This window comes from Physcomitrium patens, chromosome 1, assembly GCF_059467195.1.
Source record: "Physcomitrium patens ecotype Gransden chromosome 1, ASM5946719v1, whole genome shotgun sequence".
NCBI classification, from domain to species: domain Eukaryota; kingdom Viridiplantae; phylum Streptophyta; class Bryopsida; order Funariales; family Funariaceae; genus Physcomitrium; species Physcomitrium patens.
This window is the reverse complement of record NC_143410.1, coordinates 3,270,507-3,283,505: the sequence shown is the minus strand read 5'-3', so window position 1 is coordinate 3,283,505 and position 12,999 is coordinate 3,270,507. Positions and strand designations below refer to the sequence as shown.

The following is a 12,999-nucleotide window of genomic DNA, read 5'->3' as shown; positions in this document are numbered from 1 at the left end:
TGCATTTCCAATTAGAAAATTCAAGATTATTTGAAAATTATGGTTAAATTTTTCATCAAAATTGATTCAAAGTTATAAACTTACTTATATTACATATTTCAGATTTCTTTCCTTTTCTTTTCTTCCCATCATTTAAAAAATTTAATCTTTAAATAATTACTTCCTATGTATCATCCTCCTAGATTAAAAATTTTAATCTTTAAAAAAAAATTCTACTAATCTTCATTTCTTCTAACAAATGTTTCTTCACCTATTTTCAAGATTTATGTTCTTATTTATATTTTCTAACCATGTAAAAAAATTAATCTAAATATCAAATCAAAAATCCCCAAATAAAAAGTATTCATTTATGTATAAATTTACATGAAAAATATTTATAAGCTATTTCTTTTTACAATTCTTCAAATAAAAATTTATTTAAGTCTAATCTATGGAAATCAAGATAAGATGATATATCTAGTAAACATATGTGCTGAAATTTAAACAATCTAACTAAAAAGGTGATTTAGGAACTCTTTAAACTTAGAAACGAAGGCAAGAAACTACTATTTTCAAAACCTTTGATTAGTTGATATTAGTCTTATTTAATTGGCTTCACATTAAAAAAAATCAATTATGGAGCCATATGGAAAAAAATTGAAAATATAATTTGTTCTTGTGTAGTAGAATAGCACTCTTCTTTAAATTTTAAAATAGACTATCCAAGCATTGGTAGTTTTTAGAAAAAACTTAAGAAGCTTTGTTAAAAATTGCTAAAAATACTTTTACAATAATATAATTCTCAAATGCTTTTTAGCGAATATATTTGTTTGGAACATTTAATAATAATGTTGAACTACTTAATTCTTCGTTTACTCAGGAGCACTAAGTTGCTCAAATTTACAAACTTGCGGCATTAAAGGGAAGTTGAAAATCTCGTTGTCAACGAGAACCTCTTAGTGAAACAAAATAAATAAATAAATAAAATTAAAAATTAAAAATGAAGAAAGAAGTTACTAACATGGCACAAGAGTTCAAAACTGTATCTAGAAAGTGAACTTACAGACGATTAGCTCTGAGAATCATGATGTTTGGAAAATATTTTGAATCATGCCTCGTGGAGCTTGATCAGCAGCCAATTCTAAACTCGCCACTTCTTCTGGTTTGAGGCGCCAACCAAGGGCACCGAGATTCTCCTCTGCCTGTTTCAAGCTCTTCACACCAGGAATAGGAATCGCTCCCTTGCATATACACCAATTGATAGCAACCTGCAGGGGCCATTGTGTCGAAATTAAAACATAATCAAATATATAATTAAGTCGTAGAGAGAGAGAGAGAGAGAGAGAGAGAGAGACGTGGACTTAGCCAGCCGATGACGATGGAATATTTTGGTAGAAATAGCTACGATGTGATTGTATTTTCACTTAGGAAAAGAGTGGAGAGAAGTCAGGATTGAAAAACAAGAAATAATGAAAGTCAATAAATAAGATGAACACTTTAGATGCACATCTCGAATGTATCCCAGAGAGTCGGAGATTTGAAGTGGTACCTGAGAGACAGTCTTGTTTCTCTTTTTTGCAATCTGGTTCATTGTGTCGAGTAATGGGCCTAGTCCAGGGAGTATCTGCTTAAATAATAAACCCCTGCGCAGAATACAACAGCAGTATGTGCTTAATCTTCCAAACAAACAGAACTTAAAAATTTGATATGTGCTTGTGCGTGTGTATATATTGGGTTACACTTTTCTGTTTTAGCAAGTTCAGAAGATATGAGAACAACAATTTATCTGCAGAAATCCAGGAAATCGAATTAGTCAAAAAAATTGTGAGATAATCCAGTTATTTTCCAACACATGAAAAGCATACCGAGGACCAGAAGGCACATTTGTAGGCGAGTATTTCCCAGTCAGCATACCCAGCCCAAGAGGACTATATGCAATTAATTGAATGCCTAATTCGTCGCATACCGTCTTCAACTCCATCTGATCAGCACCCTTGCTCAACAAAGAAAATTGAACCTACAATGCAATTCAGCAACTTGAACGAATCAGTGAAAGCTGCGCACGAGTTATCACGGCTCCTTGGTAGAATGAATAATTCGTTATGCGAAAGGGAATGATATTGCACGATTAAAATATCACCTGGACAGAGCTGAGGGGCACTCCTTTGCGATCCAGATATTTGTGGACTCGTCGTAGTTGCTTGGGACCATAATTGCTGACTCCAACTGCCTTCACTAATCCCTGTTTATGTCAAGCAAATGAAAGTGGTCAGCGATTCACTGAGCATAGAACAAATGATAGAGGGAGTTCTGATCTCGCGATGATAAGTGATCATATTTAGTCCTACTGCATACACGTTCCTGCTCTTTGAGAATAAGAAGGAATTTCAACCAGGAAAGTAACGGCGACATATGATTAAAGCCGCAAGTGTCTAACCTGCTCATAAATGGCTACCAGTCCATCCCATAAGGCCTGCTCTTGAAAAGGTGCATAATTGGCTGCACTCCAGTGTAACTGTCCAAGGGCAAGCTGCTCCATCTCCAATCTTTTCAAAGAACCTCTGTAAAGAAACACTTTACAAGTTGTATCAATGAAGTTTCTGCTAGAGGAATGTATGAACCTAGCGCTACGTTTAGTCATTATTTTTAATCGATCAATTACAGAGGGGTAAGAAGGCATCAAACTACTGACGAAGTTGACTTGTTTCGTTTGTCCTCTATTACAAATCTTACTCTTCGAAATATCTTCGATCTCACGGGTCCTTTTATTCACTCAGATTTTACGACCAAAGGGTCGTGCAAGCATTTTTTATGCCACGATGCATTTTTCCAGCTGAAATTTCTAGTCTGCCTACAGTAACTCGCCAATGTCCAAGAGACATAAATCAAAATAGGTTCAACGTACTTGCAAGCGCTCACAATCTGCGAAGGCGTCAAACGCCATGGAAACGCTGCAAACTTTGTCGCTATGTTCACATTCTTCGCATCCTTCCCTGCCACAAATTCCTAGCCATCGTTTGTAAAGGGAAATTCGGGAACGATGGAACCCTTCAGATTGACTTGAAACATTCAAACTAATCCACTCGCATGAGTACCACTAAATGCACATCTAAATTTCCTTCTCCAGTGTTCGGAATTCAATACCATACTCCGCTCTAGATTTCAACAGTTCTAGACTAACCTGGATACTCGCGGATAAATTTTCCAAGAAGCAATTCGCTTCGGCCGTTGAGTTTTCCCGTTCCATAAGAATCAGCAGTGTCGAAAAGATTAACTCCCTTGCTGACAGCCAAGTTAAAAACCTCCTGCAGCTCCGCGTCCATCTCTTCTTCGTAGCCCCATAGAAGCTGGTTTCCCCAAGCCCAGGTTCCTAACCCCATCGGCGAAACTGTCAGAGGTCCCACTGTCACCTGGAAAATCCAAATTAATAGATTAAAAGTTTTGAAACCCAACTGCAGGAAGGAGTTTCAATTAACGGGTGCAAGTAAACAATCCAAACCACAAATGAATTGTCACTCTTGAAGTCAGCAAGTCGCAAGGATCATGTAAGTATACAGTCTGGAATCTTCTACGTCTACAGGTGCGCGATTGCTTCACTGGTCTGTCCTGAGCTCTACAACTCTACGCTGACTATTATTTCGATGCTTTAAAAGAACTGAAAGTTGAGCAATCTATAGACACGACTGCTGAACAACAGCAAAATCCTCAAATTCAAGCCAAGGAGAGCAGATAACTTACACTGTCGAATTTATTGCCAATACCAAGGGAGCGAAGGAAAGGAAAAGGAGACAAGCGAGGCAATGAGGAGGGCAAATCCGCTCTCACGTATGGTCTGCAAAAAGCAGTAGGCTGCACCACCAATGCCATGAAGCCTCCTCAACTCACTAAACACCCACTCACAGTATGCAAAAGTTTGAACACTTGTTCAACACATACAGAATTGGGAACACCCTACATAGGCCTTCATCAACAAATCCCACCAACTGCCCCTGAATGCACAGGGACGCAGCAACACGCGGGAGGATTCTGAGGAAGCCATCTCATCACCCCACCTTCCACTTTGCACATCAACAGTTCATCCGCCATGACGTATGAAGCCAAGGATCCGGCACCACTGATACCTCATCCACAGCTGGGAACTGGGGATAGCAGCTGCGGTCCAGGAGTGTTGCAGGTGTAGGCTCTCGGAGAAACGAAACAAGCCCACATCATCTACAGACATTTGTGCTTGTGTGACATTCTAGGGCAACCTGTGATTCGCGTAGACAAGGATTTGCGCGCTTATTATGAAGCTTGGAGATCAGTGAGTTTTTACTCCTCTACGGAGTTTACAGGCTCGAGTGCATGGTCCAATGTTCATGGATGGGAAGCGTCTGCAGAATCCGCATTGCCATAGCTACGATTGCCGTCTCTTTGCATTAGGCGGAGGAGGATGCATATTGGCCATATAGTTAGTTATATCTTGATCTTCAACTATTATACAATTCCACCGGCCTCTTCAGGATTCAAGCACGGTTGTAAAGACTCGTGGTTATCAGCTGCACATGGAAGTCATAGTCTGGCGGTAACTCAGCATGCGTTTGGATCCAATGAGATGTGTTGCGGTTCAGGTGATGGCGTGAAGAGGTGTGGAGTAGCATAGCTTACAAACCAATGTATTCAGTAGAGGTAGTGGAAGCTTCTGTTACACATTTCCAAATCAGAGTTGCAACTCAAGGATTCGCAATCGAACGTGTCGCTCAACGAAGCGGCAGCACCAGTGAGACCTTACCCTGTTGAAGAACATCGCGGGTTGTGTCTGGCACAGATGGAACAATAAATCACAGGATGTGGATAAAGCGTTAGCGAATTTGGAAGAGACTGTTGCGCCGTCGTTTCGTTCCCAGATTACAGCAAGCACACGATGCTGTAATCTTTCCTCCTTAGATTAACTCTCGTTCAACTCGTCTTTTTGACAAGGTTTCCGTGTACTTGGAGTCATGCAACAATTAACATCTAGATCGAATGCTGGATAAATATCTCAGTTTTAGCTTTCAAGCTAGAAATTCGATCGTAATCCTTACACCAATTGATGATAAACCAAGCACGCCAAAACAAAAAGACAAATTAAACACTAGATTTTGGTCTGTTCCCGACGAGAATTGAAAAAAGGATATGTAGAAACAGGGAACAACAGAGCATCACGTTCTTTATAAATGGTTCAGCTACGACGTAAATTTGATTTTAGCTATGTTTTGCAACATGAGGTTGAGTATAGGACTGTCATCTAAAGTTTTACCTTGACCATCAAGATCCTAAAGTGCTTTCAAATGTGGCCATGCTTGCTATCAGACGTCCTTAATTTATTAAATTAACACTGGTTGAAAAGTGGAATGAAGGACATAATGAAGGAAATGTGAAGTTCTGATGAGTGGACTAAATGAAGAGTTGTTTGAATCTGAAATTCGAGAAATGTAAAAGTAGTGAAAACTGAATTGTTTGAAGGTGTTAAACTACAAGTGGTTACGATAAGACACCTCTCAAGCTTATTAATTACCAGTTTTGAGTAGCGAGTGGAAAGCTTCTTGCGGGATGTCCACGTTACCTACTCGCTTCATCCGTTTCTTGCCTTCCTTTTGTTTCTCCAGAAGTTTTCTCTTGCGGCTCACATCTCCTCCGTAACACTTAGCCAGCACATTCTTCCTCAAAGCAGGCAGTCTGCATGACATCACCAACAAAATTCAGTATTGTTGTACCACGATGCCCCAGTCTACAAGTGTTGAGTCTAAAAAATTAAAAAATTCAAATAAAAATAAAAATTGCATAGAATTGCATTGAACTGAAAGCAACATGGATAGAACAGCCCTTACGTCTCACGAGCAACTACTTTGGCGCCGATAGCAGCCTGAATGGCCACTTCAAACATTTGCCTGCCCCATCCAGGCCCATGACATCAGAATTAATTTGTCACACACCATCATCGTAAAACAAAAATAATAGTGACTTCACATGCTAGAAGACCTAAACAATGAAAGCTCACCTGTCGAGAACTTTCTTAAGTTTCTCACAAAGCTCCCGACCAACATAATGAGCCTTACTGCGGTGGCAAATGCTCGCCAGTGCGTCCACAGGTTGCCCATTTAACAGAATATCAAGCTTTACCAAATCTGATTCTTGATACCTGGCATGAGGCAACTTTGGATCCATTACCAACTTTAACGGTAAATAGAAAACCCCTATAAAAGAGATTTGTTAGCTGCAAATGCTGCGTAACAACAGTGAACACCTGAACAGGATTGCAGCGTTTTTTAGAATACATTGATTTTGAAGATTATTGGTGAGACTTACGGAGCTTCTTCGTAATCAAACGAGGCGTAGCCCGAAGTAATACTTTTCAACTCATTGTAAAAATCAATTACAACTTCACGCAGCGGCATACGGTATTTGAGCATTGCTCGTTGCCTGCAGAAACGAAGAGCATTAACAGTGACACATCATGAGCATTACGAGAAAACCACGACTTTTGAATACTTCCTCTGCACTTAACTCAACCTTCGCCAAGACAAAGGAGGTCAATGGGAATTACCCATCGATAAAAGAATACTCTGTTTGCTGGCCCCGTCTTTCCGAACACAGTGTCATCAGACTACCAACATACCTATTTCACAAACAAATCGAAGCGACAAACGTTTTAAAAATACTAAAAAAAGAAAAAGAAAAGGAAAAACAGACGCCACAACAGACACACGCCAACATCGTCGACCAGGAAAATTGACATTCTAGATAAGAAGTCAGAGAAAGTGCACCAAGCAAAATATCCAAAGTGGGGAAGTTCAAGAAGCGAAGCTATTTTAAGAAAGAAAATGGTTAAGGAGCTTACTCACTGGGGGTGATTATAGTGGCCATCACTGTTGGCTCATAGCATGCCACAAGTCTTGATTTAGGATTAGATGGCAATGCAGCTGGATTTTGGATAGTCAACTTGCTGGGAGAAAAATAATTAAATCAGTTGCTGGGCAAATGCACAAAGTACTAACATCACAATCTACGCCCACTACACGCTTTGGTGCACAAGGGAAGGCACGAAAAATCGGGTATTCAAGAGCACATACGCTGAAAACAAATTACAAATTAGTGATGAGAACTGCGTGTTCTGTACAGGGATTCGAGAAGCAGAACACTGTACTGAAACTATGCTAAATCTAGAAATAACAACAATATATGCATTTATAATCCCTCTCCGTTTATACTCCACACCAAAAACTTGATGGCTTGTCTCTTCCAGAAAAAGACATACATACCTCCCATCCGAGTACTCAAAAATGTAAGGGACAGTTGGGGTGGTTGTGATTACTTGAGCTCCATGCTCCTGCATTCAACCACTCAAAAGTTCATGGTGAGATTTCGGCAGTTTAACAAATAAATAGAAGTCAAAACACCCTTCATCCCGTTAAGAACGCAAAAAAATCTGGCACCCAAGAACTACATTGAAGGACGTTAACAGGATAAACAGAAATAGGCCAAATCTAAATCCATTCATAATCACAATAAAAGGTGAGATAAAAGAATTGAAAGGACTACCCTACCTGCTCTAGACGCTGATGAAACACATCCATGTGAAGAAGACCAAGGAAGCCACACCTGAATCCAATCCCGAGAGCCCCACTAGTTTCTTTTGCAATTGAAACGCTTGCGTCATTGCAAGTTAAGCGTTCAACTGCAGAACTAAGAGCCTCGTAATCTGAGCCATCCGCAGGATACACTCCAGCAAATACCATGTGCCTTGCTGGCTTAAAACCTAAAAGACACAAGAGACCATTAGAAAGTATAAAATTAACTCCTGATCCATGCACGGGTCTAAAGGATGAGTTCAGCACCGTTTCATAACTTTATTTCTCATCAAAACAGAAGAAAGCACAATGAATCACTACGCATGAAGAGAGTGGATACCTGGAAGGGGCTCAACGACACTACGCGTATGAAACAAAGTGTCTCCTATACGGGCCTCCTTGGTAGAGCGCATGCCAGTAACCACATATCTGTTGGCCACGAAAGACAATTCAAGACCACTTGCGATCATTGGTATGTGAACTAGAATGCTAAGTAACTATCAATGTAAATCTGTTAGAAAACTGAGAAATAATGCTAATATAATTCACCTTTCATTACAACAATCTTTTCATGCCGAATGATAAGCAGATAATGACAACACATTCGAAACAGAATGAACTTACCCAACTTGACCCGTCAATAATATTCCTGTGTTGGTTAGCTCGGGATACAAGATGCCAACTTCCATGATCTCGTAGCTCTGCCGAGTGGCAGCTGATTCGATCTTATCTCCTCGCTTCAAAACTCCGTCGACAACCGCAACATGACATATAACACCTCTGTATTCATCGTAGTAAGAATCAAGCAACAGCATGCGGAGAGATGCATCAACCAGTCCTTTAGGTTGCGGTATTCGCTCAATTACAGCAGGCAGAATGTTCTCCAGCCCTAGTCCTGTTTTAGCTGATGTAAGAAGAACGCTTTCGGGATCAATGTCAAAAATTTGTTTCAATTGCGACTTGACGCCCTCAGGATCAGCGTTAATTTGATCAATTTTGTTGATAACTGGAATGATGGCCAGATCGGATTCAAAAGCCAAATAGAAATTCGCAACAGTCTGCGCTTGCACACCCTGAGCTGCATCCACGAGGAGGAGGACACCTTGACAAGCTGCCAAAGACCTGGAGACCTCATAACTGAAGTCCACATGGCCAGGAGTGTCAATCAAATTGAGAAGAAACCGCTCATTTGCACCCCCTGTCTTCTTTGACCTATAGTTGTAAAACATTGTCGCAGTCTGTGCTTTGACTGTGATTCCTCTCTCTCTCTCGACCTACAACAAAAGCCATGAATGTGTGAAATTTAAATTCGCAACACAGTGAAAACAAAATACTAAACATCGAAGCATAAATGAAAATCACTTCCTTGAATAAACATCAGCTCTCATATGGGAATTCACAGAATGCACCATGCATGATGAATTCATTCATAAAATTTTAATATTGGCTTGAAGATATGTATTTATCTTTATAATTCAAGGACAGAAGAACTATTCGCAATCCTTTACTCGTACCTGCAATTTGTCTAAAAATTGAGGCTGTCCATGGCCCTTGCGAATGGTGCCTGTGAGCTCCAGCAGCCTGTCTGCTAACGTCGACTTTCCATGATCAACATGCGCAATGATAGAGAAATTGCGAATCAGGTGAGGTGGATATTGTTTCAGATCCACATTCTCTTCTTTCCCACCCGACACAACTGAATTATCAGTAGAGAGTTCTGCTTTACCGCCCCACCACGGTGCATTTGCCAAAACCCGATTTCTACCAGCGATCGATCCAAACCAAGGTCGAGAGTTCGCTGCGAGTCCAGACCTAACGCAGGTACTGGGTTTTCCAGAAAGGCTTAGGAGAAAGGACGTGAGCGCGAGAGGCGCTCGGATCGATGGCATTCTCCCCACCATTGTTAATAAGGAAACCCACTTCTTCCCAATTGACGGTCCACAGCAGCTTAATTACGGCAGCGCGCATGGCGAAAGAGCAACCCACAGAACACTACTGACTGCACGAATGACTTCCACAAATCCGACTGAAGGGCAGATGCTTTGCAATCTATGCAGCTCCCAGTTTTCCATAGCAAGCTTCAAAAGAAACCGACTTCACTCGTTGTCAAACCAACCTCACGAAATGAACGCTTATCTCACAAATATTAGGGTTTTTCCCCCGCCCATAAGATGGAACAAAACTAAAATGCATTGAAATCTCGCCGATTGAATACCTGGCATGTCCATAAACCCACTTGACAAGTTAGCTACTTGAAAATCCAGCTGAACCCTCCGGAAATAACCCACATCAAAGGAACAGCCACCACTTTCAACATACACCCAGATTTTCCGTGTCTCGAAGGCTCACGCAGGGTTGAGGGTTTTGGAAACATGATGGTTGATTACACCACAAAACCACAGCCCGGCGGACGATGAAACATTGGATGGATGAATGGGTTTCATTTATGGGCTCCTCGTCTCTCAAGTGCCGAGAATCGGAACCGGCGATCAAACCCAGTTTCACGACCAAGCTGACGGTGGGGGCGCCCCCATGTGCGGTCGTTGGAATTGATACAAAATGGTGAATCCAAGATCTCTAATCATAGGTTTAGCACGATTCGTGGAGGAAGGCTCTGGCGTGAATCTAGAGCGACAAAGAATTCTTCCATGTCAAGTGCGGAGTGACGTCAAAGGCCGAAAGGTGCGGATGAATCACGCTCTGCGATATTATACGGTACAACACCATGATAATCTCAGTGGCAGCCGCGTTTGGTGGCCGGGATGGCTTGTTTTCCTCTCTGCTTGTTTCTTCCATCACAGCGGAAAGGAGTTCATGACATAGATATTCAAGTCTGTGTTCAGATGGAGCTAGGTTGAAGGACATCGTGATAGGAATTAATATCCTCCTACGGGCCTCCTCACGCTGGAGTTAAGGCACGTGTGGGACCCAGGGCGGAATCCAACTATTTTTGGTTGTGAAGTTGCGGATTTCTCCGAGGGCCACTTGACACCACAAACAAAATCATTCTTACAGAAAACAAGGACCCTAAAACTAGGAGCACACACCGTCAAACCATTTTTCTTCAATCCAACTCTCAATCTTCGATGTGAAACTCGAGATCACGTGAGAAGCTTTCTCCTTGGCTTGGTGCACAGAGCGAAACGAACCGTAGCCCCTCAAAGCTGTTCTTTATGTATTTTGTTCAAAACACAGACTCACACTTCTCCTCCCAAGTGGTATCAATGTCTGAGCCACCTGCCATCGCTGCATCCGTCCCATAATCCCAATGTGCTCACCGTGCGTAAAGTCCGCATTGCCAGGCAAGCTTCAGAAGGTGCGCGAGCACAAGCCAGCGCACTTATCAACGATCGTTTCTGGAGCCACTTCGACAGCATTCAATCCTCACGAACGAGAGATTCTTACGCGATCCTACCTGAAAGCGAGGTGCGCCATCAGGATCTGAAATCACTGAATCCTCGCTGCACATGTGTACGAAGAGGCGAATCACTCTGCAGCAATAACGTTCCGGTACTTAACCACGCGTTACCAGAGTCAATGCTTGGAACGCATGAGCAAATCCACCACGCAACGCACAATCTTGTCGTGATGTTTATGGGGCGTAATGCGGAGTGCAAGCCGATCAGTAATCAGTGATCATCCATGAGTTGCTGTTTGTCTCGCTGACTATCCGAAGCTTTTCAATGTAAAAATACTATTTCGTGATGAAGCTTACTTATTCACTGCAGTTATGGCGGTGAATTCAATCAGCCATGTCTCGATGATGGCGCTTTCATATTTTTTGCCATTGTGGACTCTGGAACTTGGCGATTATCACTTTCTGTTTTGCAAAGTACAGGGAGAGGCATAGACGTTTTATGGCTTTCTCAAGTGGACAGAGCTACTACTAAAGGATGTAACAAAATCGTTGTATGTGTGCACATGCATATCCATTTTCATACTAAGGCTAACTAAGTGTTCCAACCTGGAATATGGAGCGCCAACTACAGAAATAAGCGTACACTGTATTAATGCAGTAACAGCTTTTCCAGATAACTGCAAACTCACTTCACAGAAATTTATACCGGTCTTCAATTAAAAGAGGTTTGGTTGTTGCAACGTTCTAATACGATTGTAATATTTTATTTTGAATGTTTGAATGCAATACGATGATGGCTCAAAAAATCAGCATCCTCTATCTCCAAAATAACGACAAGTTTTCACATTTGCACGGTAAGTCATAATTTGTTGATATGGTACATCTCCCGCAATGGTAGGAATTCAAAGGTTTACTTTATAAAATACAATGTTGCGTAACTGAGGACACTACCATGACACATTTATTTCAATAATATTAATCTCGTCGCCTTGTTGCACAATGTATATATATATATATATATATATATGTATTCATTTTGTCAAGAATCTAATATGCCACATTACATGCAAGTATGATAATATCTGGCAACATTGCATTGGAAACGACTCTGCAGTGGAGCGGTAAGATCACGAAGAAAACTTCAGAATAAGAACAAAACAACAAATCCACTCGAAAAACCCTTGAAAAACAGAGAAAGACCTCATATTGTGTTTCTTAACAAACAAAGGAAGAAACACAATATGAAGGTAAAATATCATCTTCAAAACAATTTGCACAAAACTCATTCACAATGACCGATAGATACATAGATTAGGATTTGGTTACTCTTAGAAGTAAACAAGGTGCAACATCAAGCTCAAAATGAAGAAGGAAGGTGCCCAGATTTCCATTACCAGGGGCTCAGATTCACAGTATTCATGCTCTTCCCTTCGAGATTGTCACCGTTCCGTGTACAGACAAGCTCGATGAACACACACGATCATGTTCCGGTGACCCACAAACCCACACACATGAACCTTGTGTCAACACTGCATCTGAAGCTGAGAAATTTGAATGTAGCCCATTTGCTGCAGTAGTCATTCTCAGATGCCGATCTGTTGAGGTCGATCTGAAGAATGAAGCAGAAATCGTCGTCCAATTCGAAGGAACTCCAGTCTTCCAGCTACTACGCACTTTGACGGAAGAGTTTCACTGCTCCCTCTGCATCTTCTTCTTCTAGCTTGTTTTGTTCTTGAGGTCCTCAACAGGATGCGGCAAGTGGTCCCATATTCAAGATATAACTACTCATTCGTATCTCGTCGGTGGGAGTGATTATTTACGGAGGGAAGCATCGAACGCGTCGTCGTTACATTCAGAGCGGCATTTGCAACACGAGACTGGTGTAAAAGGTCTCATCAAACCAAACGACGTGGATAATGAGACATATAGTGCTGGAAGCTCGTCAACCAAAGAGGTAGACTTACCAGCGCTCGCTGACACGCTGATAATCCTGGCATGGCCGGCTGGATTGTCACCGACCGCCGTACACACAATGCGAGCCTTGCGCAAATTGGTCTTCGAAATGTCTTGCAC

General features: G+C 41.4%; 2 protein-coding genes across 3 annotated transcripts; both read right to left on the bottom strand.

The window, feature by feature from the left end:
• Positions 1–939: 939 nt before the first annotated feature.
• On the bottom strand, positions 940–3,994 carry LOC112279415 (pyridoxal reductase, chloroplastic). Its single transcript, XM_024513831.3, has 8 exons — positions 3,718–3,994; positions 3,161–3,389; positions 2,885–2,972; positions 2,417–2,540; positions 2,120–2,221; positions 1,845–1,996; positions 1,529–1,622; positions 940–1,247 (listed from the first exon to the last, which is right to left on the bottom strand). The coding sequence occupies exons 1-8, from the start codon at positions 3,844–3,846 to the stop codon at positions 1,062–1,064; spliced, it is 1,104 nt and encodes a 367-aa protein (XP_024369599.1). The 5' UTR covers positions 3,847–3,994; the 3' UTR covers positions 940–1,061.
• Positions 3,995–5,164: 1,170 nt separating this feature from the next.
• Positions 5,165–10,120, bottom strand: LOC112279405 (translation factor GUF1 homolog, mitochondrial). Of its 2 annotated transcripts, XM_024513810.3 has the most exons (12): positions 9,784–10,120; positions 9,083–9,646; positions 8,193–8,842; positions 7,909–7,997; positions 7,545–7,756; positions 7,260–7,327; positions 6,839–6,943; positions 6,545–6,616; positions 6,307–6,420; positions 5,999–6,139; positions 5,829–5,888; positions 5,165–5,676 (listed from the first exon to the last, which is right to left on the bottom strand). In XM_024513810.3, the coding sequence occupies exons 2-12, from the start codon at positions 9,467–9,469 to the stop codon at positions 5,508–5,510; spliced, it is 2,067 nt and encodes a 688-aa protein (XP_024369578.1). In that variant the 5' UTR covers positions 9,470–9,646; positions 9,784–10,120; the 3' UTR covers positions 5,165–5,507. The 2 variants fall into 2 exon arrangements, with proteins under 2 accessions (XP_024369578.1, XP_024369587.1); XM_024513819.3 differs by lacking the exon at positions 6,545–6,616 and having other exon boundaries at positions 9,083–9,933.
• Positions 10,121–12,999: the final 2,879 nt, after the last annotated feature.

Bases quoted from the DNA above. Each gene is read 5' to 3' on its own strand.
- LOC112279415 (XM_024513831.3), bottom strand. From the start codon at position 3,846: ATGGCATTGGTGGTGCAGCCTACTGCTTTTTGCAGACCATACGTGAGA. The intron at 2,973-3,160 runs GTTAGTCTAGAA...AATTTGTGGCAG, and splicing joins ATTTATCCGCGAGTATCCAG to GGAAGGATGCGAAGAATGTG. The intron at 1,623-1,844 runs GTATGCTTTTCA...TATTCTGCGCAG, and splicing joins AATGTGCCTTCTGGTCCTCG to GGGTTTATTATTTAAGCAGA.
- LOC112279405 (XM_024513810.3), bottom strand. From the start codon at position 9,469: ATGGTGGGGAGAATGCCATCGATCCGAGCGCCTCTCGCGCTCACGTCC. The intron at 6,617-6,838 runs GTAAGCTCCTTA...TTTGTGAAATAG, and splicing joins ACTATAATCACCCCCAGTGA to GTATGTTGGTAGTCTGATGA. The intron at 5,889-5,998 runs GTGAGCTTTCAT...TGGATGGGGCAG, and splicing joins CTTAAGAAAGTTCTCGACAG to GCAAATGTTTGAAGTGGCCA.